Raw genomic sequence first — 23,588 nt, 5'->3', positions numbered from 1 at the left:
TCAAAGGCTTTGTCTGCGTCCACCTCTGCCGCCCCTCCCTCTGAGGGCATCACGATACTATTAAAAAGTCTCTGGACATTGGTACTGAGTTGTCTGCCTTTAACAAACCCAGTCTGATCTTCCTCTATCACCCCTGGGACGCAATACTCAATTCTTGTGGCCAGCACCTTAGCTAGCAATTTGGCATCCACGTTTAAAAGCGAAATCGGCCTGTATGACCCGCAATGTTCCGGGTCCTTCCCTCGTTTAAGAATGAGTGAGATCAAAGCCTGTGACATTGTTGGGGGGAGGGTTCCTTTCTCTCTAGCCTCCTTGAAGGTCCTCATCAGGAGTGGGCTCAATATTTCTGAAAATATCTTATAGAATTCTATCTGGTAACTGTCCGACCCCGGGGCTTTACCCGATTGCATGCCCTCTATACCCTTGACAATCTCCAATTCAATCGGGGCCCCCAGCCCCTCCACCAGTTCCTCTTCCACCTTTGGAAACCTCAACTGGTCCAAGATTGGCTCATCCCTTCCGCTCCAGTTGGGGGCTCTGACTCATATGGTTTACTATAGAATTCCTTAAAGACTCCGTTCACCCCCCTCCCCCGGATCCAAGACCGTGTTACCCTCCTTATTTTTTACTCCCCCGGTTTCCCTGGCCGCCTCCCTCTTTCGCAGTTGGTGTGCCAGCATTCTACTCGCTTTCTCCCCGTACTCACAGACTGCCCCCCCCCCCCCCCCCCCCCCCCCCCCTTGCCTTCCTCAGCTGTGAGTGGAATGAAAATCTGATGGAATCTATAACCAAACTTCGGCCCAAGCTGTGAAAACTACAAAGGCACATTAATAAATGCTGGAACTCGCAAAATACTGGAAACGTTCAGCCGGTCTGACTGTATCTGTGTGGTGAGGCAAACAGTTAACATTTCAGGATAATGACAGTCCATCAGTGAAAGTGACAACCTGCCCCATAACACTTGATTAGAAAAGAGGAGAACTTACATTCCGTTTCACTGCTTTTGAGTAAACCAGTATTCCAGATTAACTCCTTCCTACAATTCACTACATTGTGACTTTGAGACTCACATTGCCGCCTCTTTCCAAGACAAAAGAATCCAGTTTCTGCAATGGTATCTCATAACCGAGGCTTCTGACCCTGTCCGAAGGGAAAATTCCTATTCCCTTCCCTTAGGCAGACTTTGGTCTATTTCCGTAGGTTGTAATTCCTGGGACAGGTGGCTAGTCTGTCTAGAGGGGCTTATAGCTTGAGGGGTGCCACTCCTCATCAAGTGTAGCTGACCAGGAGTCTTTTCAGCTCTTACTGCCAGTCTTTGGTGTGTTAGGGTCTTTTTCAGGATGGCAGCCTGGAAACTAGTGGTGTGCCTCAGGGGTCAGTGCTGGGACCACAACTTTTCACAATATACATTCATGACCTGGAAGAAGGAACTGAAGGAACTGTTGCTAAGTTTGCAGATGATACAACGATCTGTAGAGGGACCGGTAGTATTGAGGAAGCAAGGGGGCTGCAGAAGGATTTGGACAAGCTAGAAGAGTGGCCAATGAAGTGGCAAATGAAATACAATGCAGAAAAGTATTAATTATGCACTTTGGAAGGAGGACTTTAGGCATAGACTATTTTCTAAATGGGGAAATGCTTAGGAAATCAAAAGGACTTGGGAGTCCTTGTTCATGATTCTCTTAAGGTTAATGTGCAGGTTTAGTCGGCAGTTAAGAAGGCAAATATAATGTTAGCATTCATGTTGAGAGGGTTAGAATACAAGACCAGGGATGTACATCTGAGGCTATATAAGGCTCTGGTCAGACCCCATTTGGAATAATGTGAGCAGTTTTGGGCCCCGTATCTAAGGAAGGATGTGTGGGCCTTGGAAAGGGTCCAGAGGAGGTTCACAAGAATAATCCCTGGAATGAAGAACTTGTCATATGAGGAACGGTTAAGGACTCTGGGTCTGTACTCGTTGGAGTTTAGAAGGATGAGGGGGGATCTTACTGAAACTTACAGGATACTGCGAGGCCTGGATAGAGTGGATGTGGAGAGGATGTTTCTACTTGTAGGAAAAACTAGAACCAGAGGACACGATCTCAGACTAAATGGACGATCCTTTAAAGCAGAGATGAGGAGGAGTTTCTTCAGCCAGAAGGTGGTGAATCTGTGGAACTCTTTGATGCAGAAGGCTGTGGAGGCCAAATCACTAAGTGTCTTTAAGACAGAGGTTTTTGATTAATATGTGGATCAGGAGTTAATGGGGAGAAGGCAGGAGAATGAGGATGAGAAAATATCAGCCATGATTGAATGGCGGAGCAGACCCGATGGGCCGAGTGGCCTCATTCTACTCCTATGACTTATGGTCTTATGGTTCGGAAGGATTTGTAAGCTGACATACTCAACCTGATTGACCACGATATGAACAACCTTGACCATCGAGCCCAGGGATGGAACTCGAACCCGGAGCTTCTGTCTCAGTGGCAGGGGCGTTACCCATTGTGGCACAAGACCTCCCAGAAGGGAAAATGTTTGTAGATAGAAGACAGAAAAATGTTTCCCTTTAGGGATGTGTTGAATGCAAATGTCAGACTGGTATTGAAACTCAGACCATCTAATCTTGATTTTGAGTCTCCATTCCTTCACACTGGCAGGATTCTCCGTTCCTGCTGCGGTGAATGGAGATTTAGCTGAACGCCGAATTCTCCATCCTCACTGGCAGTGGTAGCGAGGAGGACTCACAATGGAGACTCCCACCCCTTGTTCAGTATTTTAACCACCAATAGAGGACAATTTGGTTGCAATTTGTAAAGACATCATAAATGACTTTGAACTGATTGGTACTTTTTAAAATCATAAATACCATTCCTCTTGACCACTGCTACCCAATCCAAAAATCATCCGTGGAATTTTATTTAGCCAAGGAAGAATATATTTCAAAATACATGGGATATCTAATTTGATAATTGTTAATCTTCATTTCTAAATATGAATATTTCAATACTAGGCATGTTACAGAAAAATATGGAAACATTTTTTTTTGGAAAGAATGTACTTCACTCTAAGTCTGTCAGGTCAACTTTCACCTTTTCTCTTATTTTGCAGCTCTTGGTTCCACACTTGATGCTAAATATGATGCTCTCCTAACTTCAAATATTGTTCCAATGTATCCTGCTTTTAAAAGTGAGTGTTCGTGTTTGTAAGTTAAAAGGGGGGAAAAAGTGACAAAATAGCAGAACTGTATGGCTGAATTCTGTGGGATTAATGGTGTCTCAGCCATGAAGACTTAGCAGTCAACCCCCAATAGTTACGTGGGGGTGGTCCAACAGAATCAAGTGCCCTTCAGGCACTTATGTGGCCACCGTCAGGTCTCCCCTACGATTGAGGTCCTTGGCGATTGGAAGTCTCACCTGCTGAGAGCTGCCAGCCAGCAGAGTACAGTAATTACTCAGAACCGGCAGTGCCAGAAGGGGTAGTGGCTTCTGGCGGCACTGCACCCAATAGAGACCCAGCAATATTGTGGGACCCTAGACCAAAGGTAAGTGTTGATGGAATGGGGATCACAGGTTGGGTGTCATGGGAGAGATGGGGCAATGGGTAGGAGTGAAGGGCAGGAGGTTGGCTTTCAGCGGCTCCTCCCCCTTCCCGATGCTGGGTCCGTCGGTCAGGCACTGGCAAAGGACATCCCCCAGGGAAGCTGTTAGCAAACCTGTTGGGTTTGCTGGGTGGCCTTCCAATGGTGTGCAAAAGCTTTGTGCCTCCTGTTAAATTCCTGGGGCATCGCTACATTGCAGTGGCCTCAGGGATAATGGATGCCAATCGGCTCATTGACCTAATTGACATTCTACCGTTGGTGGCTGGGAATTCCATGTAAGCCCCTTCTAACCTCTGACTTAATCAGGAATGGTCCTCTCAATCAGGACTGCCTCTCCCAGGACTAAGTGGGCCTGGTTGCCATGGTTCCCTCTGCCTTGGACTGTATTAAATCCAGCTCTTCATTCTACGTTTTGCCTTGAGGACATAGTTTGGCCACTAGATGGAGTCAGAATTACTTTTATCTTAACAACTTGGTGATTGTGACCACTTGTTCATCATCCCCTATTTGCCAATGGTATCAACTGGACTATCAGTTCAGGCCTCCTCCCACACTAGTGAATAGGGGGGTAGTTTCTAGCTTTGCAAATGCCATACCATAGCATGAAAATGTATAGAACCATCAAACTGTTGCTATCTGGCTGTTGCAAAATCCTTTAATAACGTTGGTGAGGTATCAGTTTCAGGTTATTTTCACATTGACATATATATCAATGGCATTGTAAAATATTTATGAGATGATTATTATAAACAGAGGCTCACTCCATTGCAACGTATTGTCACATATTTTGAAACGTGTTTGTCCATAATTGTACTGTTTTCATAAGTTGCCATTTTTCTGTTCTGATTGCTGTTGTGCAGGAGTGTGGAACTACTTTCACAAGGTGATGGTGAAAAAGCTAGCAACAGAACGGAATGGAATTAATGTTATAAGTGGTCCCGTGTTTGATTATGACTATGATGGTCTCTATGACACAATTGATAAAGTAAAACGGTAAGCCCAGTCTTTTTGTTTTTGTCCTATTTAAATAGAAGGCAATGCATTTTATTTACACTTTGATAGCTTGATTCTGTGTTGACCTGAGATTAGCTATTTACTGATACCATTTCACTCTAGATTAACTATACTGACCCTGCACAACAAGTATGACATCTAATACAGGGGCCTGAAGAGCTGAGTTTCAGCTTTCCTGGCAATTTGCAGAGCACAATTTTCTTTTGCGACACCTTCATGCAACCTTTCAGCTATAGCGGAAGAAAAACCAAAAGGTCTGCTTATCGAAAGCAGTGCTGCTCCAATTTACAATGCTCGTATCATCACAACCTATTAGATTATGAACATGGAATATGAAGTCCCAATTGTAATATAAGCACGAAAGGAGGATAAACTGTCTGGGCGTGATCTTACTAACTTTGTTCTAAGTGTGGTGGCTAGTGGGATCCGCCAGATGTTTCCTCGACAGCCGACCTGGCGAAACTGTCACCGGTATCTAACGTTAATTAGGGCACTTAATTATTTTTTATTCGTTCATGGGATGTTGGCATCACTGGGCAAGCATTCATTGGCCATCTCTGAGGGCATTTAACAGTCAACCACATTGCTGTGGGTCTGGAGTCACATGTAGGCCAGACCAGGTAAGGATGGCAGATTTCCTTCCCGAAAGGACATTAATGAACCAGATGGGTTTTCACAACAATCAACAATGGTTTCATGGTCATCTTTAGACATTTAATTCCAGATTTTTATTCAATTCAAATTCTACCGTCTGCCATAGTGGGATTCAAACCCAGATCCATGAAGTATTACCCTGGTCTCTGGATTACTCATCCCAGCTGATTCGCTGGGATGGCGCTCGGCAGCTCCCCGCTAACGAGGAGGAGCAGCACCTAAACCGATCCGGCAGAGGGAACCCCAGACAGTACGCAGCCATGTCACACGCAGACAGTGCGCAGCCATGCCACCACGCAGAGAGTATGCAGCCATGCCACACGCAGACAGTACGCAGCCACGCCACATGCAGACAGTACGCAGCCATGCCACACGCAGACAGTACGCAGCCATGCCACACGCAGACAGTACGCAGCCATGCCACATGCAGACAGTACGCAGCCATGCCACACGCAGACAGTAAGCAGCCATGCCAAACGCAGACAGTACGCAGCCATGCCACATGCAGACAGTACGCAGCCATGCCACACACAGACAGTGCGCAGCCATGCCACACGCAGACAGTACGCAGCCATGCCACACGCAGACAGTACACAGCCATGCCACACGCAGACAGTACGCATCCATGCCACATGCAGACAATACGCAGCCTTGCCACACGCAGACAGTACGCAGCCATGCCACAGGCAGACAGTACACAGCCATGCCACACGCAGACAGTACGCAGCCATGCCACACGCAGACAGTACGCAGCCATGTCACCATGCAGACAGTACGCAGCCATGTCACCATGCAGACAGTACGCAGCCATGTCACCATGCAGACAGTACGCAGCCATGTCACACGCAGACAGTACGCAGCCATGCCACCACGCAGACAGTACGCAGCCATGCCACACGCAGACAGTACGCAGCCATGCCACACGCAGACAGTACGCAGCCATGCCACATGCAGACAGTACGCAGCCATGCCACACGCAGACAGTAAGCAGCCATGCCAAACGCAGACAGTACGCAGCCATGCCACATGCAGACAGTACGCAGCCATGCCACACACAGACAGTGCGCAGCCATGCCACACGCAGACAGTACGCAGCCATGCCACACGCAGACAGTACACAGCCATGCCACACGCAGACAGTACGCATCCATGCCACATGCAGACAATACGCAGCCTTGCCACACGCAGACAGTACGCAGCCATGCCACAGGCAGACAGTACGCAGCCATGCCACACGCAGACAGTACGCAGCCATGCCACACGCAGACAGTACGCAGCCATGTCACCATGCAGACAGTACGCAGCCATGTCACCATGCAGACAGTACGCAGCCATGTCACCATGCAGACAGTACGCAGCCATGTCACACGCAGACAGTACGCAGCCATGCCACCACGCAGACAGTACGCAGCCATGCCACACGCAGACAGTACGCAGCCATGTCACCATGCAGACAGCATGCAGCCATGCCACCATGCAGACAGTACGCAGCCATGCCACACGCAGGCAGTACGCAGCCATGCCACACGCAGACAGTACGCAGCCATGCCACACGCAGACAGTACGCAGCCATGCCACACGCAGACAGTACGCAGCCATGCCACACGCAGACAGTACGCAGCCATGCCACACGCAGACAGTATGCAGCCATGCCACACGCAGACAGTACGCAGCCATGCCACCATGCAGACAGTACACAGCCATGCCACCACGCAGACAATATGCAGCCATGCCACACGCAGACAGTACGCAGCCATGCCACACGCAGGCAGTACGCAGCCATGCCACACGCAGACAGTACGCAGCCATGCCACCACGCAGACAGTACGCAGCCATGCCACACGCAGGCAGTACGCAGCCATGCCACGCGCAGGCAGTACGCAGCCATGCCACACGCAGGCAGTACGCAGCCATGCCACACGCAGGCAGTACGCAGCCATGTCACCACGCAGACAGTACGCAGCCATGCCACACGCAGACAGTACGCAGCCATGCCACACGCAGACAGTACACAGCCATGCCACATGCAGACAGTACGCAGCCATGCCACACGCAGACAGTACGCAGCCATGCCACCATGCAGACAGTACACAGCCAGTACGCAGCTATGCCACCACGCAGACAGTATGCAGCCATGTCACCACGCAGGCAGTACGCAGCCATGCCACACGCAGACAGTACGCAGCCATGCCACACGCAGACAGTACGCAGCCATGCCACCACGCAGACAGTATGCAGCCATGTCACCATGCAGACAGTACGCAGCCATGCCACACGCAGACAGTACGCAGCCATGCCACACGCAGACAGTACGCAGCCATGTCACCATGCAGACAGTACGCAGCCATGCCACACGCAGACAGTACGCAGCCATGCCACACGCAGACAGTTTGCAGCCATGCCACACGCAGACAGTACGCAGCCATGCCACACGCAGACAGTACGCAGCCATGTCACCATGCAGACAGTACGCAGCCATGCCACCATGCAGACAGTACGCAGCCATGCCACCACGCAGACCGTACGCAGCCATGCCACACGCAGACAGTACGCAGCCATGCCACACGCAGACAGTACGCAGCCATGCCACACGCAGACAGTACGCAGCCATGCCACACGCAGACAGTACGCAGCCATGTTACCACGCAGACAGTATGCAGCCATGCCACACGCAGACAGTACGCAGCCATGCCACACGCAGACAGTATGCAGCCATGCCACACGCAGACAGTACGCAGCCATGCCACCACGCAGACAGTACGCAGCCATGCCACCACGCAGACAGTACGCAGCCATGCCACACGCAGACAGTACGCAGCCATGTCACCACGCAGACAGTACGCAGCCATGCCACACGCAGACAGAACGCAGCCATGCCACACGCAGACAGTACGCAGCCATGCCACCATGCAGACAGTACGCAGCCATGCCACACGCAGACAGTATGCAGCCATGCCACCATGCAGACAGTACGCAGCCATGCCACCATGCAGACAGTACGCAGCCATGCCACACGCAGACAGTATGCAGCCATGCCACCATGCAGACAGTACGCAGCCATGCCACACGCAGACAGTATGCAGCCATGCCACACGCAGACAGTACGCAGCCATGCCACACGCAGACAGTATGCAGCCATGCCACACGCAGACAGTACGCAGCCATGTCACCACGCAGACAGTACGCAGCCATGCCACCACGCAGACAGTACACAGCCATGCCACACGCAGACAGTATGCAGCCATGCCACACGCAGACAGTACGCAGCCATGTCACCACGCAGACAGTACGCAGCCATGCCACACGCAGACAGTACACAGCCATGCCACCACACAGATCGTACACAGCCATGCCACCACGCAGACCAGCTCCGTGATTCGGGGATGCTGATCCAGCCATGCTCATGGATGCAGTCGAGTTTAAAAGGGAGACCCTGTTCCCCCGAGGGGGTCGGAGTGTCAGCCACAGGTCAGTCACTGCCGCCTGGGTGGCAGTGGCAGTGGCCGTCAGCTCGGAGTGAGTCACCAGGAGAATCACCACCCGGTGCGGCAAAAAACTCAACGACCTCCACCCGACCGCATGGGTGAGTTGGCATCGGCCCTGACACCGGTCCCACCCGCCATCCTCGGATCTCCACTCCCCTGGAGACTCTGTACCTAGCACTATACCACCTCCCAGCGCAATACCACCCCCTTGTCCCAGCACAATCCATCAATGCCCAGCAGTGGTGCCCATGTCTGTCTCCCCACCCCCCACCCTCCCAGCCGCGATGCATGAAGCGTTCGGCTCATGCTGCCCCATTCTGTGTCCCCGCAGGAGAAGTTGGCACACAATTGGCGGGAAAGATGCCAGACCACAGGGTCCTCACCCTCTATGAGGAATGAGCCCTGGAGGTCGCAGGTCTGTCCGAGGACAGATCGGTCGCCGACGTCGAATTTGGCCTATGCCGCACAGGTGAGGATCCACCTGTCACACATGAGTTATTCATACCCGCGTGATGATCCTTCCCTCTCACTGACCACATGCCCCTTCTCCCGCACAACCTTCAGTTGGCAGTGCTGGCCCATCCAGGGTGCCTCCCTGCCTCCCAAGAGGACACCTCGGAGGAGAGCTCTGAGGATGCCACCTTTGAGGTGTCACAGCTGTCATCCCCACCTTCCACCTGTGCAGATATACACACCTCAATGGGCGAAAGTAGTGGACAGGCATCTAGGGCACAATCCGGTGAGCACCACACAGTTGCAGGTACACATCGGGTGGAGGCAGGAACATCCAGCGGAGACAGCAGTCGGAGTTCTGCTGGATCCCAGGACCCAACTGGGTCCCAGTCGGATACTGAGCCTCTGGACCAGGTTTACCCGGAGCTGATGCAGACGACAGTGTGCGGCCGTGAAATTCAGAGGGTGATGTTAGTGACACTCCAACAAGTCCACAGCCGATTTGAAGAGCCTCAGTGGCTGAGGGTGCAGGTGATAGTGCCCACAATGTGTGGCACTGACACCAACACTGCTAGGGTGGTGACTGTCGTGGAGAGCCTGGACCACGATGTCAGCACCATGAGTGATGGTGCCAAGGCCAGTGAGTGATCGCCGTGTCTGAGGGCCTCGACAGCCTATCTGAGACGCTGGTGGACATATACTTGACACAGGTGGACCTTCCTTATGAGCTGTGGACGTGTCCCGGTCTCAGGTGGGCATTGCCGAGGCGCTCCAGATCATGCCCTGGTCGCTGAGGACCGTGTTCCAGACACAGATGGACATTGACAAGGGACTGCAAAGCATGGCCCACACACAGAGGGGCCTTGCCGAGTGCATTGACACCATTGTGCGGACATTGGGGAGCCACGAGGGCTGGCAGAGCCAGATGGCGCAAGGGCATCCGGAGCTCAATCCAGCTGTCCCATGATGAGCCCCAGGGTCCTACGGGCAATGATTGGGAGTTGGGAGCGCTGGAAGCCGACCCGGAGCCTCCCTACAGGGAGACGTTGGCGGTAAGCACCTCTCCTGAGGCTACCCTCCGACAACAGTGCTTATTGGGATCAGCGTGTGGAACAGGGTGGCATGGCAAGGCATGTGCCACCATCAGGTCAGCAGGCGATCTTTGGCCCTCCAGAGGACATCTGGCAGGGCATCAAAGGCCACAGGATATGTTAAACAGCAGGCTGCCCCACCTTTGATGTGTATCCTAGGACACATCTAGACGTAGTGGTAGAGCATGGAGTGCTAAGCACATTGAGGATCACCGAAAGGGCACTGGGCAGGGGGGTCGGCACCATTGGAAACTAGGGACAGTTGGAGTCACTATTGTACTTGTACACCATGAAAACACATTACACCCGAGACATGTGAAGCCTCCGTCACATTATTCCGGAATACTGGCTTGCCCGCCCCCCCAGTTGCCCTCTGCCCTTCCCAAGCCCAAGACACCCAGGTTCCCTGCTACTAGACCTGGGTGGCACCCCTACTATCCCCCCCCCCCCCCCCCTCCCCCCACCCCCGGGGTCTCTGCCATTAGACCTGTCCCTCACCCCCGACCGCCCCAAGGCATACCACATGCAGGTATTAGTTGTGAGCACGCAGCCAGCAGTCAGACGGGAGTCAGATTATGGCATAGATTGAGGAGCAAGTGGGTTGTCATCGCCCTCGTGCCCTGTATATTGATTCACTGACAGTGCCGACACTGGAGTGATATAACACAGACCTGGGAGGGTGGGACAGGCCATTGGGGAGAGGGGGGGGGGGGAAACGGGTGGGAGGAGTGGCAGGGTTGGTGGGATGGGGAGAGGGTGTGCGATGATAGATGAAGAACCGTCCTATGAGAAGTGGGCGAGGATGAGTGCCTCATTGATCCTCCGAGCATGCCAGACCCATAAGACCATCAGACATGGGAGCAGAATTAGGCCACTCGGCTCATCGAGTCTGCTCCGCCATTCAATCATGGCTGATATTTTTCTCATCCCCATTCTCCTGCCTTCTCCCAATTACCCCTGATCCTCTTATTGATCAAAAACCTAAGTATCTCTGTCTTAAAGACACTCAGTGATTTGGCCCCCACAGCCTTCTGCAGCAAAGAGTTCCACAGATTCACCTCCCTCTGGCTGAAGAATGCTCATCGCTGCTGACTGTCCTCAATTCTCTGGCTGGTCCCACGGATCCTCCCCAGGCTCGTCCTCCAGCCCTTTCTACTCCGGCTTCTCCTCCTCGGTGACATCATGTTCCTCCACCTCCAGCACGTCGCCCCATTGCTGTGCAGGGCACAGCAGACCATTCCAGGGGATGTAATGCAGTGCACCAACAGAGCAGTCAAGACATTGGAACCGGATCTGAAGTAGTCCGATACACCGCTCAATGACAGCTCGGGTGGCCACATAGGTCTTGTTATATCGGGTCTCCGCATTGGTCACTGGCTTCCGCAATGGCGTCATTATCCCCTTTATCCTCTAAGAGCTAACCGGTCACCCTGGGGTGTTGCTTGAAGATGCCAGGGATTTCAACTGTCCCAGGATGTAGCTGTCGTGCTCACTCCCTGGGAATTGTACACACAAGTGCATGATCTTCTGAGGGTGGTCACACACAAGTTGGACATTCAGGGAGTGGCACCCTTTCCTGTTGATGAAGGGCACTCCCGGACCACCCGGTGCGCACAAGGCAACAGCGCCCTTTGATCTAGGAGAATCCTGCTGCCCAGGCATCGTGTTGGTCTTGGTCTAGGTCAAAGTTCACGTAGTCATCTGTCACACCTCTGTGACTTCACGGAAGCACTGCGGGCTGTAGGTTGGGATATGCCGCACAAGTCCCGCTCGAGTCCTGGAATGGTCCCGAGGTGTAGAAGTTCAGGGCTGTGATGCCTTTACTGGCTACTGGGAGCGGATATCCTCCTGCTCCACATTGTGCTAAGTTCCCAAAGACAAGACACAGATGCCGCACCGTCTCCTTGTCGAGGCGGAGCCTCTTGTGGCACATGCTGTCCAGCAACAGTTTGAAAGACCAGCGATGCTGGTACGCCTGGGGTTGTTGCTGGTCTCCCTCTCTGAGTCCATCCTGACCTGATGGGCGGTGTGGGGATAGGACCTCAGGGTGTGGGGATAGGACCTCAGGGTGTGGGGATGAGCCCTGCCCATGGGCTGCCGCCTTGGGTCTCTGTCGATGCCGCTGCTGCCACCGCCTTTTCTGGCATCTGGCCGCCTGGCCAGCCAGCAGCACCATGAGGGCAGCGTCCGCGGGGTCCACAATATCATCCCGAATGTGATATCTGTAAAGAATTGGAGATGGTGTGAGACTGACAGTCGCCTCCCACACCCTCACATCCCCTGCCGTCCCTCATGATACCATTCAACACACCCTGCACATGTACCACTCGTCCGCAACTGGGGCCCTTGGGCACTGGACCCCAGACCCTGCACCCCAGACTCCAGTTGGAGATGTTACCTGGACTGAGTCCTGGTTCCTTTCCCGGCCCCCACGCACACACCACCTGGATGTCCCGAGTGCCATGGTCCAGTTCTTGGGTATTAGAATGTTGGCTGCTGCCTCTGGTGTTGCTGCCTCCGGAATTCTGGCAAGGTGACTGGGCCTCACAGTCTCATTGGGATCCTCGGCAGTAACAAGCGCCTGCTTTATGGCTCGTCTACCCACTAGGGAATTGTCAATTCCCTATTAGCAATAGCCTTCAGTTGAGTGACCTGCAGCCGCCAGAGTCAGTGGGAGTTAAAGGGACCTTCACCATATTACCATGGACGGTGCACTGTCACAACAGGGGCGGCCAGTGGGACAGTTTGCCAACAGCTGGAGCTGTCCCCGTTATGGGTATACATGATCATGGGGGTTGCATGGTGGACCTGCAGGCATTGAGCCACCTGCCCACCCCCCAGGGGTGACCCTCCACCCATGGCAGCCCACCCTCCAGACCAAGCTCGGCATCCCTCCAGGGTCTCTTCCATCCCACCCCCGCTCACTGGAGCGTGTCCTCGATGTCCCCGGTCTGACTGCCTGATTTCAAAGATGGTTAGTCAGCTCCTCGGATCCCCACAACAGCCTTTCCACTGGCTTTGCGTTTTTAAATAGGCGTACTGAATGATGCCCGTGCGTCCGCTCGCTGGGGAGGCGGTTAGATCACGGGTGACTGTTCGATAGAAGGTCCTTCCTGTTGATAGTTTGGACATTGGACATAATTGGTAAACGTTGGCTTCTTGAAATTTTCATCCGTAAGCCATATATTGCACCTGCTTGTGAGAGAATAGTTTTCAGGATCAGACTTTTCTTTATTTGTGCACGCGTGTCAGTGTCGCTGACAAGGCCAGCATTTATTACCTATTCTTAATTGTCCTTGAGGAGGTGGAGCCGACTACTTGGAACTGTTGCAACCTATCTGTGCGGCTCCCTTGCACCAGGATTTTGAATTAGCAACAGTGAAGGAACGGTAATATAAGGATGGGTTTTACAAGAGGTTGGGCGTGGGGGGGGGGGGGGGGGGGGGGGGGTTTGGAGTTGGAGGGTGGAGGAGGGGGATGATATTTAGATTCCCCCCTCTGGTGGAAAAGCTGGTTGGCAGCTCACCCTGCTGGGATAATACGCCGAGGGTGGGCAGCCTTAACAAGTCAGAGTGAGAGTCCCACCCCTGAGGGTCAGGAAGCCATACCTTCAAGAGCTGCTGGCCAATCAAAAAATCCAGAAACCAAGTTGTTCCAGCAGTGTCAGAATGCTGTAATGGGCTGTTTCTGGGACCACAAGGGAGTGCCGAGAGGTGGAGCATGCAGACCAATCTGTAAAGTAAGTCTAGGGTTCTTGGTTTGGGAGAGAACGGGAATCCTAGCAAGGGGAGGAGGAGATGTCAGGCTCAAGAGACCTGGGAGAAGTCACAAATGAGGGTTTAGCAACTTGGGCAGGGAGGAATAGACAGGGAACCCCCTCCCCCCTTCTACCGAAGAGAGGTACCCTCCCTCCCTGCCTTTGACTGAGTTGGAAAAGTAACGGCCTGGCTACTTTCCTTCCACCTTCGTCTGCCTTTAGTTGGCAACTTAAGGACTTTGGTAGGCAGGCTGGCTGACACCCTGTATGATGGGGACAGTTCCGGCAGGTAAGCAGTGAGCTAGCCACCTGTTTTATTTCAAATGACACTCTCACCTTCACATATACCAGTCAGGCCTGGTAAAACTCCCCCCATAGTTTTGCATCAGGATGGAGTGTGGCTTGGGAGGAATCTTGCAGGTGGTGATGTTCCGATGTGTCTCCTGCCATTGTCCTTCCAGGTCGTAACAGGGGCAAACTTACAATTTTTGGGGGCCCCATGCTCTCCCTCTTTGTGGGCTCCTACATCACACCCTGCCCCCTGGTGATGCCAAACCCCACTTCCAATGACATCAATCCCCACCCCAATGAAGGCAAACCCTGACCCCAATGATGGCAAGTCCCATCTCCAATGACATCAATGCCCTTCTGATCCCGCCCACCCTCAGCTCATACAATGCAAGGCACAGGTACCTAAAATCATTGCTTAATTGCTGTAATGCTCTTTCATTTATAGAATTCCTCCAGTGCAGAAAGAGGCCATTTCGCCCATCGGGTCTGCACTGACCCTCTGAAATAGCACCGTATGTAGGCCCACTCCATGCCCTATCACTGTAACCCCACCTAACCTACACATCTTTGGACGCAAAGCGACAATTTAGCATGGCCAACCCACCTAACCTGCGCAACTTTGAAAACAACAAGCCTGTACTGTAATTGATAAATTTTAATGATGGTCGAGATGGTAAATATATGTGGCCTGAGGTAAGTAAACATGAACTGGGTGATGAGCAATAGAATAGAGATATCAGCCAATGCAGCACAGTGCAGGACAGAGCAAGCCAGAAAAAGTCCAGTGCAGGATCAAATACATCAATGAAGTGGAGTGTCCAGTCCAAGTCTAATATCAGTGGCTTTGCTGGCAACTGCCTGGCAGGATTCCATTCTTTAATTGTCCAGAGGAGTAAGAAGAGACTTTCTCAAGGTCAGTAAAGAGTGATGGGAGATCCATCCATCCAAAAGGCAGTAAATTCAACATTGCAAAAGCAAGTGAAGATGTTGATAGTTCCACACCTGTATTGAACAATGACCTTGTAAAAGTATGCCAAGTACAGGTATCAAGAGACAGCCCAGCAAAAACGAGGAAACGGTGGCACGGTGGTTAGCATTGCTGCCTACGGCGCTGAGGACCCGGGTTTGAATCCCGGCCCTGGGTCACTGTCTGTGAGGAGTTTGCACATTCTCTCCGTGTCTGCGTGGGTTTCACCCCCACAACCCGAAGATGTGCAAGGTAGGTGGATTGGCCAAGTTAAATTGCTCCTTAATTGGAAAAAATGAATTGGATATTCTAAATTTAAAAAAACAAACAAAAAAAAAACGAGGAAACTACACGTGCCCAGAACTCCAACTGAGCTGCAGAGGGAAAACTGACCTCCATAAGCGCAGCAGAAAAATCGACAAATTCAGTAAGGCTTCAAAACACCATGACAAAAATACACCCTTACTGTGTCATCATGATGTGGAGATGCCAGTGTTGGACAGGTTCACCTGAGGGAAGGAGCAGTGCTCCGAAAGCTAGTGTTTGAAACAAACCTGTTGGACTTTAACCTGGTGTTGTAAGACTTCTCTACGTGTGTCATCATGTAAAGTGGCTGTCTGCGTTCAAACCCAAATTATTCCCAAGGATTCAAACCTTGTGTAACAAATCTTCCAGTTTAAATTTCTGAATAGACTGAGCCACCTATTATTGGCTCTCCACACCAGTGAAACCTCATTTGGCGTGCGCTGAGGTAATGGGGCACCCAGCAGAAACAAAACCATGGGGATCCCCATCCAACTGCAAACTTGAGGATTGCCACATGGAATTGCATTTCAACTCCCAACAGGATGGATTGTTTGTAGGGATAGAAACAGAGATGGAAACGATACTGGAATTTTCTGTCGACTGTCTGATGGTAGAATCTGGCTTTGACCCTTAAATGACAGAATTTTCGGACAAGTCCCAAAATGAAAATTCTCCTTGCTTTTCTTATTTTTTAAAGTATTTTTATTAAGGTTTTGCAGAATTTTTCATAATAAAACAGTAGTAACAATAATAGCAAAACAAACTAGAGTGAACATTAACATAGTGCAACAAGAGAATATACAATAACAATTAAATAGACATTACCCCACGTGACCCAGTCTTCTCACACCGTCCCAATGAAGCACTCCCCCCCCCCCCCCCCACCCCCCTCCACCCACGGATTGCTGCTGCTGACATTTTCATTTTCCCTGAGAAAGTCGACGAACGGCTGCCACCTCCGAGAGAACCCTAGTGTAGACCCTCTTAAGGCAAACTTTATTTTCTCGAGGCTGAGAAACCCAGCCATGTCGGTAACCCAAGTCTCTACACCCGGGGGCTTCGAGTCCCTCCACATTAATAAAATCCGTCTCCGGGCTACTAGGGAGGCAAAGGCCAAGACGTCGGCCTCTTTCGCCCCCTGAACTCCCGGGTCTTCTGACACGCCAAAGATTGCTATCTCTGGACTCGGCACCACCCATGTGTTAAGCACCTTGGACATTGCCCTCACGAACCCTTGCCAGAACTCTCTAAGCTCCAGGCATGCCCAAAACATGTGGACATGGTTTGCAGGGCTGCCCTTGCACCTCATACAACTGTCTTCTACCTCAAAAAAACTTGCTCATTCTCACTTGAATTAAACAGCCTGGCATATGATGAGGAGGAATTAACCGTGCCCGGGACCTCTGCCCACAGACCTGCTTCCAACTCTTCACCAAGCTCCTCCTCCCACTTGCCCTTGAGCTCCTCCACCGGGTTCCTTGCTTTTCAAACAGTGGATCTCTGTGAAATCCAGCAGACTAATTCCCCCATTGAACTGCAAGGAACAGAGAGTCAATTTGAAAATTGCCAGCCTCGACAATCCCAGCGTGAATTCAAAGCAATATGATCACTGGTAAAATATCAGATGGCCAGCAGTAAACATGCTGGATCAGGAATGGTAATTCCTGACCGGTTTCAAATTTGGGTCCTCCTGCTCCTCTCAGGATAACTAAACAGCTTCTAAAGCCTGGGGTAGTTAACCCCCAGCAGATGGACTACAGGTTGACTCCTCGGAGAAATCGTCATGATACAATCTTCCAGTTGTAGAAAGCCGCATTAAGTCTTTCCCTGCAGAGTTCAAATAGGAGAATTCACAGAATTGGATCTCAGCATGGATGGCGCTGTTTAAAAAAAAATTCATTACGGGATATTGGCGTCGCTGGTTTGACCAGCATTTATTGTCCATCCCTAGTTGTCCTACAGAACGTGGTGGTGTGTTGCCTCCTTGAACTGCTGCAGTCCCGGAGGTGTAGCTACACCCATAGTGTTGTTAGGTAGAGGACTCCAGGATGTTGCCCCAGTGACAGTCAAGGAATGACTATATTTCCAAGTCAGGGTAGTGAGTGACTTGGAGAGAACTCTCCAGGTGGTGGCGTTCCCAGGTATCTGCTGCTCTTGTTCCTCCAGATGGTAGTGGTCGTGGGTTTGGAAGGTGCTGTCTAAGGAACCTTGGTGAGTTCCTGCAGTACATCTTGTAGATGGTACACACGACTGCCACTGTTCTTTGGTGGTGGAGGGTTTGCATTTTTGTGGAAGGGGGAGCAATCAAGCGGGCTGCTTTTTCCTGGATGCTGTCGCATTTCTCGAGAGTTGTTGGAGCTGCACTCATCCAGGCAAGTGGGGAGTATTCCATTACACTCCTGACTTGTGTGTTGTAGATGGTGGACATGCTTTGGGGAGTCATGAGGTGAGTTACTCGCCATAGGATATGTAACTTTTGACCTGCCCTAGTAGCCACGGTATTATTATGGCTAGTCCAGTTCAGTTTCTGATCAATAGTAACCCCTGGGATGTTGCTTTGCAGACAGTAGGCACTGGACCTCATGTTGAATTAAGAATAACTGAATTCCAGGGCAGCACGGTGGCGCAGTGGTTAGCACCACTGCCTCACGGCACCGAGGTTCCAGGTTCAATCCCGGCTCTGGGTCACTGGCCGTGAGGAGTTTGCACATTCTCCCCGTGTTTGCGTGGATTTCGCCCCCACAACCCAAAGATGTGCAGGCTAGGTGGATTGAACATGCTAAATTGTCCCTTAATTGGAAAAAATTAATTGGGTTCTCTAAATAAAAAAGTAACCGAATTCCAAGTTGATATTCCAAAGCGCAATCGGTTGCTGTCCAGCACTCTCAGCCGTGGGCTCTGGTCGAGTTACCCCACTGGCCACTGCTCCCCGAAAACCATGATGCTGGTGCTATCCTGGCCTTTGCACCTCCCCACTTCTCGCTCAGATAGATGGGCCTCGAACCTTAACGACTGGCTGGTTGTTGGCTTTCTTTGGTCTGGTCTGGCCTCCTCAGCGCTGGCCTGGATGTTGATAGTCACCCCGCTGCTCCCTTGATGGAAGGCTTTGCAGGCTCGCACCCCGAAGTTAGGTTGCCGACCTTTACATTTGCCTCAGGATGACCACCGGGTTGCATGTCAGAATCATGGCTGTTGCTTCACTCAATGAAAGTTCAGAAACCTCACATCAATTCAGGAGATTCATCTGAACTGCTCTAAGTCTCCACCACCTCTCAATGTTTGGCAAACTGTTTTCCTGCTCTGAAGGAGAGTCCATTAATCAGAGCCCAATTCTGTTCTGCATTGCCTGCTTATAGACTCAGGATATCCGAGTGAGCCTATCAGCCAATTCAGAGCAACCAGGCTCTGACTGGTGCACCCACACCACAATCATGTCACAGTATGGCCCTCCCCATGGCCACAGCCCCGCACTGCAGTGCTATACATTTCATTGTAATCTGCCTCTGGGTGGTAGAGGCCCAGGGCTTGGAAGGTGCTGTCGAAGGAGTCTTGCTGAATCCCTGTACTGCATCTTGTAGTTGCTGCACACTGCTGACATTTGGTAATGGAGGTAGTGAATGTCCAAGGTTGGATATGATGTGCTGATCAAGCTGGGTCCTTGATCTTTGTTTTCTTGCGTATTATTAGAGCTGCACTCATCCAAGCACACTCCTGGCTTGTGCCTTGTAGATGGTGACAGGCTTTGGTGAGTCTGGAGGTGAGTTCCTTGCTACAGAATTCCCAGCCTCTGACATGATCTTGTAGCTGCAACTGATCGAGTTCAGTTTCTGATCGATTGTCAGCCTCTAGGATGTTGATTGTTGGGAATTCAGTGTTGGTAATGTCATTGAATGTCAAGGGGAGCAATTGGATTTTTTCTGGTTGGAGATGATCACTGCCTGGCACTTGTCTGATGCAAATACTACTTGCCCCTAATCAACTGAAGCCTTAATGTTGTCCAGGTCTTGCTACATGTGGGCTTAGACTGTATCAGTATCTGAGGAGTTGCAAACATTGTCCAATTAACAGCAAACATCCAACTCGTGAACTGATGGTAGAAGGAAGGCCATTCCTTAATGAATCAGATGAAGACAGTTGTGCCTCGGACACGACCCTGAGGAACTCGTGTTGCTGAGATAGTTGGCCTCCACCAGCCTCCTCTGCGCTAGGTATTGGAGAGTTTTGTCACAATTCCCATTGACGTTAAATTCGCCAAGGCTCCTTGATGCTGCATTCGGCAAAATGCTGCCGATCTGATTCACCTTACTGGCTAGTGCAATCATTTTCACCTCATCGGCTAGTGCAAAATCTTTTTTTTTAGAATTAGAACATTACAGCGCAGTACAGGCCCTTCAGCCCTCGATGTTGCGCCAACCTGTGAAACCACTCTAAAGCCCATCTACACTATTCCCTTATCATCCATATGTCTATCCAATGACCATTTAAATGCCCTTACTGTTGGCGAGTCCACTACTGTTGCAGCCAGGGCATTCCACGCCCTTACTACTCTCTGAGTAAAGAACCTACCTCTGACACCTGTCCTATATCTATCACCCCTCAATTTAAAGCTATGTCCCTTCTTGCTAGCCATCACCATCCGAGGAAAAAGGCTCTCACTGTCCACCCTATCTAACCCTCTGATCATCTTGTATGCCTCTATTAAGTCATCTCTTAACCTTCTCTCTAACAAAAACAGCCTCAAGTCCCTCAGACTTTCCTCATAAGATCTTCCCTCCATACCAGGCAACATCCTGGTAAATCTCCTCTGCACCCTTTCCAATGCTTCCACATCCTTCCTATAATGTGACGACCAGAACTGCACGCAATACTCCAAATGCGGCCGCACCAGAGTTTTGTACAGCTGCAACATGACCTCTTGGTTCCGAAACTAAATCCCTCTACCAATAAAAGCTAGGTCATGTTACAGTTGTATCGGACTTTGGTTAGGCTACATTTGGAATACTGCGTGCAGTTCTGGTCGCCACATTACCAGAAGGATGTGGATGCTTTAGAGAGGGTGCAGAGGAGGTTCACCAGGATGTTGCCTGGTATGGAGGGTGCTAGCTATGAAGAAAGGTTGAGTAGATTAGGATTGTTTTCTTTGGAAAGACAGAGGTTGAGAGGGGACCTGATTGAGGTCTACAAAATTATGAGAGGTATGGACAGGGTGGATAGCAACAAGCCTTTTCCAAGAGTGGGGGTGTCAATTACAAGGGGTCACGATTTCAAGGTGAGAGGGGAAAAGTTTAAGGGAGATGTGCGTGGAAAGTTTTTTACGCAGAGGGTGGTGGGTGCCTGGAACGCTTTGCCAGCGGAGGTGGTAGAGGCGGGCACAATAGCATCATTTAAGATGCATCTGGACAGATATATGAACGGGTGGGGAACAGAGAGAAGTAGACCTTGGAAAATAGGCAACAGGTTTAGATAAAGGATCTGGATCGGCGCAGGCTGGCAGGGCCAAAGGGCCTGTTCCTGTGCTGTAATTTTCTTTGTTCTTTGTACACCTTATTAACAACCCTATCATCCTGGGTGGCAACTTTCAGAGATCTATGTACATGGACACCGAGATCTCTCTGCTCACCCACACTACCAAGAATCTTACCATTAGCTCAGTACCCTGTATTCCTGTTACTCCTTCCAAAAAGAATCACCTCACACTTTTCTGCATTAAACTCCATTTGCCACTTCTCAGCCCAGCTCTGCAGCTTATCTATGTCCCTCTGTAACCTGCAACATCCTTGCGCACTGTCCACAACTCCACTGACTTTAGTGTCATTCGCAAATTTACTCACCCATCCTTTTACACCCTCTTCCAGGTCATTTATAAAAATAAACAGCAGTGGCCCCAAAACAGACCCTTGTGGTACACCACTAGTAACGGAACTCCAGGCTGAACAACAACCATTACCCTCTGTCTTCTTAGAGCTAGCCAATTTCTGATCCAAACCGCTAAATCACCCTAATACCAGACCTCCGTATTTTCTGCAATAGCCTACTGTGGGGAACCTTATCAAACGCTTTACTGAAATCCATATACACCACATCAACTGCTTTACCCTCGTCCACCTGTTTGGTTACCTTCTCAAAGAACTCAATAAGATTTGTGAGGCACAACCTACCCTTCACAAAACCGTGTTGACTATCCCTAATCAAATTATTCCTTTCTAGATGATTATAAATCCTATCTCTTATAATCCTTTCCGAGACTTTGCCCACAACAGAAGTAAGGCTCACTGGTCTATAGTTACTAGGGTTGTCTCTACTCCCCTTCTTGAACAGGTGGACGACATTTGCTATCCTCCAGTCTTCTGGCACTATTCCTGCAGACAATGACAACATAAAGATCAAAGCCATAGGCTCTGAAATCTCCTCCCTAGCTTCCCGGAGAATCCTTGGATAAATCCCATCTGGCCCAGGGGACTTATCTATTTTCACACTTTCCAGAATTGCTAACACCTCCGTCTTATGAACCTCAAACCCGTCTAGTCTAGTAGCCTGTATCTCAGTATTCTCCTCGACAACATTGTCTTTTTCCTGTATGAATACTGACAAAAAATATTTATTTAACGCCTCTCCTATCTCCTCGGACTCGACACACAACTTCCCACTACTGTCCTTGACTGGCCCTACTCTTATCCTAGTCGGTCTTTTATTCGTGACATACCTATAGAAAGCTTTCGGGTTTTCCTTGATCCTAGCTGCCAAGGACTTCTCATGTCCCCTCCTGGCTGTTCTTAGCTCTCTATTTATGTCCTTCCTGTCTAACTTGTAACTCTCAAGCGCCCTAACTGAACCTTCACATCTCATCTTTACATAAGCCTCCTTCTTCCTCTTGACAAGTGATTCAACTACTTTAGTAAACCACGGTTCCCTCGCTCGACCACTTCCTCCCTGCGTGACAGGTACATACTTATCAAGGACACGCAGTAGCTGTTCCTTGAACAAGCTACACATTTCAATTGTGCCCATCCCCTGCAGTTTTCCTCTCCAGCTGATGCATCCTAAGTCTTGCCTCATCGCATCATAATTGCCTTTCCCCCAGCTATAACTCTTGTCCTGGGGTGTATACCTATCCCTTTCCATCGCAAAAGTAAACATCACCGAATTGTGGTCACTATCACCAAAGTGCTCACCTACATCCAAATCTAACACCTGTCCTGGTTCATTACCTAGTACCAAATCCATTGTGGCCTCGCCGCTTGTTGGCCTATCTACATACTGTGTCAGAAAACCCTAATTGACAAAACCTTGATTGACAAAAGGTGCAGGATACAAGAACATAGAACATAGAGAAACACAGAACAGAACAGGCCCTTCGGCCCACCATGTTGTGCCGAACTTTTGTCCTAGGTTAATCATAGATCATAGAATTTTGGACACTATGGGCAATTTATCATGGCCAATCCACCCATCCTGCACATCTTTGGACTGAGAGGAAACCGGAGCACCCGGAGGAAACCCACGCACAAACGGGGAGGATGTGCAGACTCCGCAGACAGTGACCCAAGCCGGAATCAAACCTGGGACCCTGGAGCTGTGAAGCAATTGTGCTATTCCCAATGCTACCGTGCTGCCTTTAAGAACAAATTAATCTGCACTCCATGTTGGGGAATGATCCCGGCCAGGTGGTTGATGTTTCAGTCGGTGATTACTTTGGGAATAGCGATCACTATTCCGTAAGTTTTAGAATACTCATGGACAAGGACAAGAGTGGTCTGAAAGGAAGAGTGCTAAATTGGGCAAAGGCAGAGTATAACAAAATTCGCAGGAGCTAGGGAATGTGGATTGGGAGCAGATGTTTAAGGGTAAATCCACATTTGAAATGTGGGAGTCTTTTAAGGAAAGGTTGATTAGAGTGCAGGACAGACATGTCCCTGTGAAAATGAGAGATAGAAATGGTAAGATTAGGGAACCATGGATGACGGGTGAAATTGTGAGACTAGCTAAGATG

General features: G+C 50.4%; 1 protein-coding gene across 4 annotated transcripts in view; it reads left to right on the top strand.

Moving 5' to 3' along the window:
• enpp2 (ectonucleotide pyrophosphatase/phosphodiesterase 2) overlaps window positions 1-23,588 on the top strand; it is a 171,509-nt gene that overhangs the window by 131,377 nt on the left and 16,544 nt on the right. For all 4 annotated transcript variants that reach the window (XM_038809792.1, XM_038809790.1, XM_038809789.1 and 1 more), the window contains 2 exons: window positions 3,091-3,168; window positions 4,441-4,573. In XM_038809792.1, coding sequence (XP_038665720.1) covers window positions 3,091-3,168; window positions 4,441-4,573 — 211 coding nt within the window. The remainder of the gene's footprint in view (window positions 1-3,090; window positions 3,169-4,440; window positions 4,574-23,588) is intronic.

This window comes from Scyliorhinus canicula, chromosome 10 (genome assembly GCF_902713615.1).
Source record: "Scyliorhinus canicula chromosome 10, sScyCan1.1, whole genome shotgun sequence".
Classification (NCBI taxonomy): domain Eukaryota; kingdom Metazoa; phylum Chordata; class Chondrichthyes; order Carcharhiniformes; family Scyliorhinidae; genus Scyliorhinus; species Scyliorhinus canicula.
The sequence above is the reverse complement of the archived record's forward strand: the minus strand, read 5'-3'. Positions and strand labels throughout refer to the sequence as shown.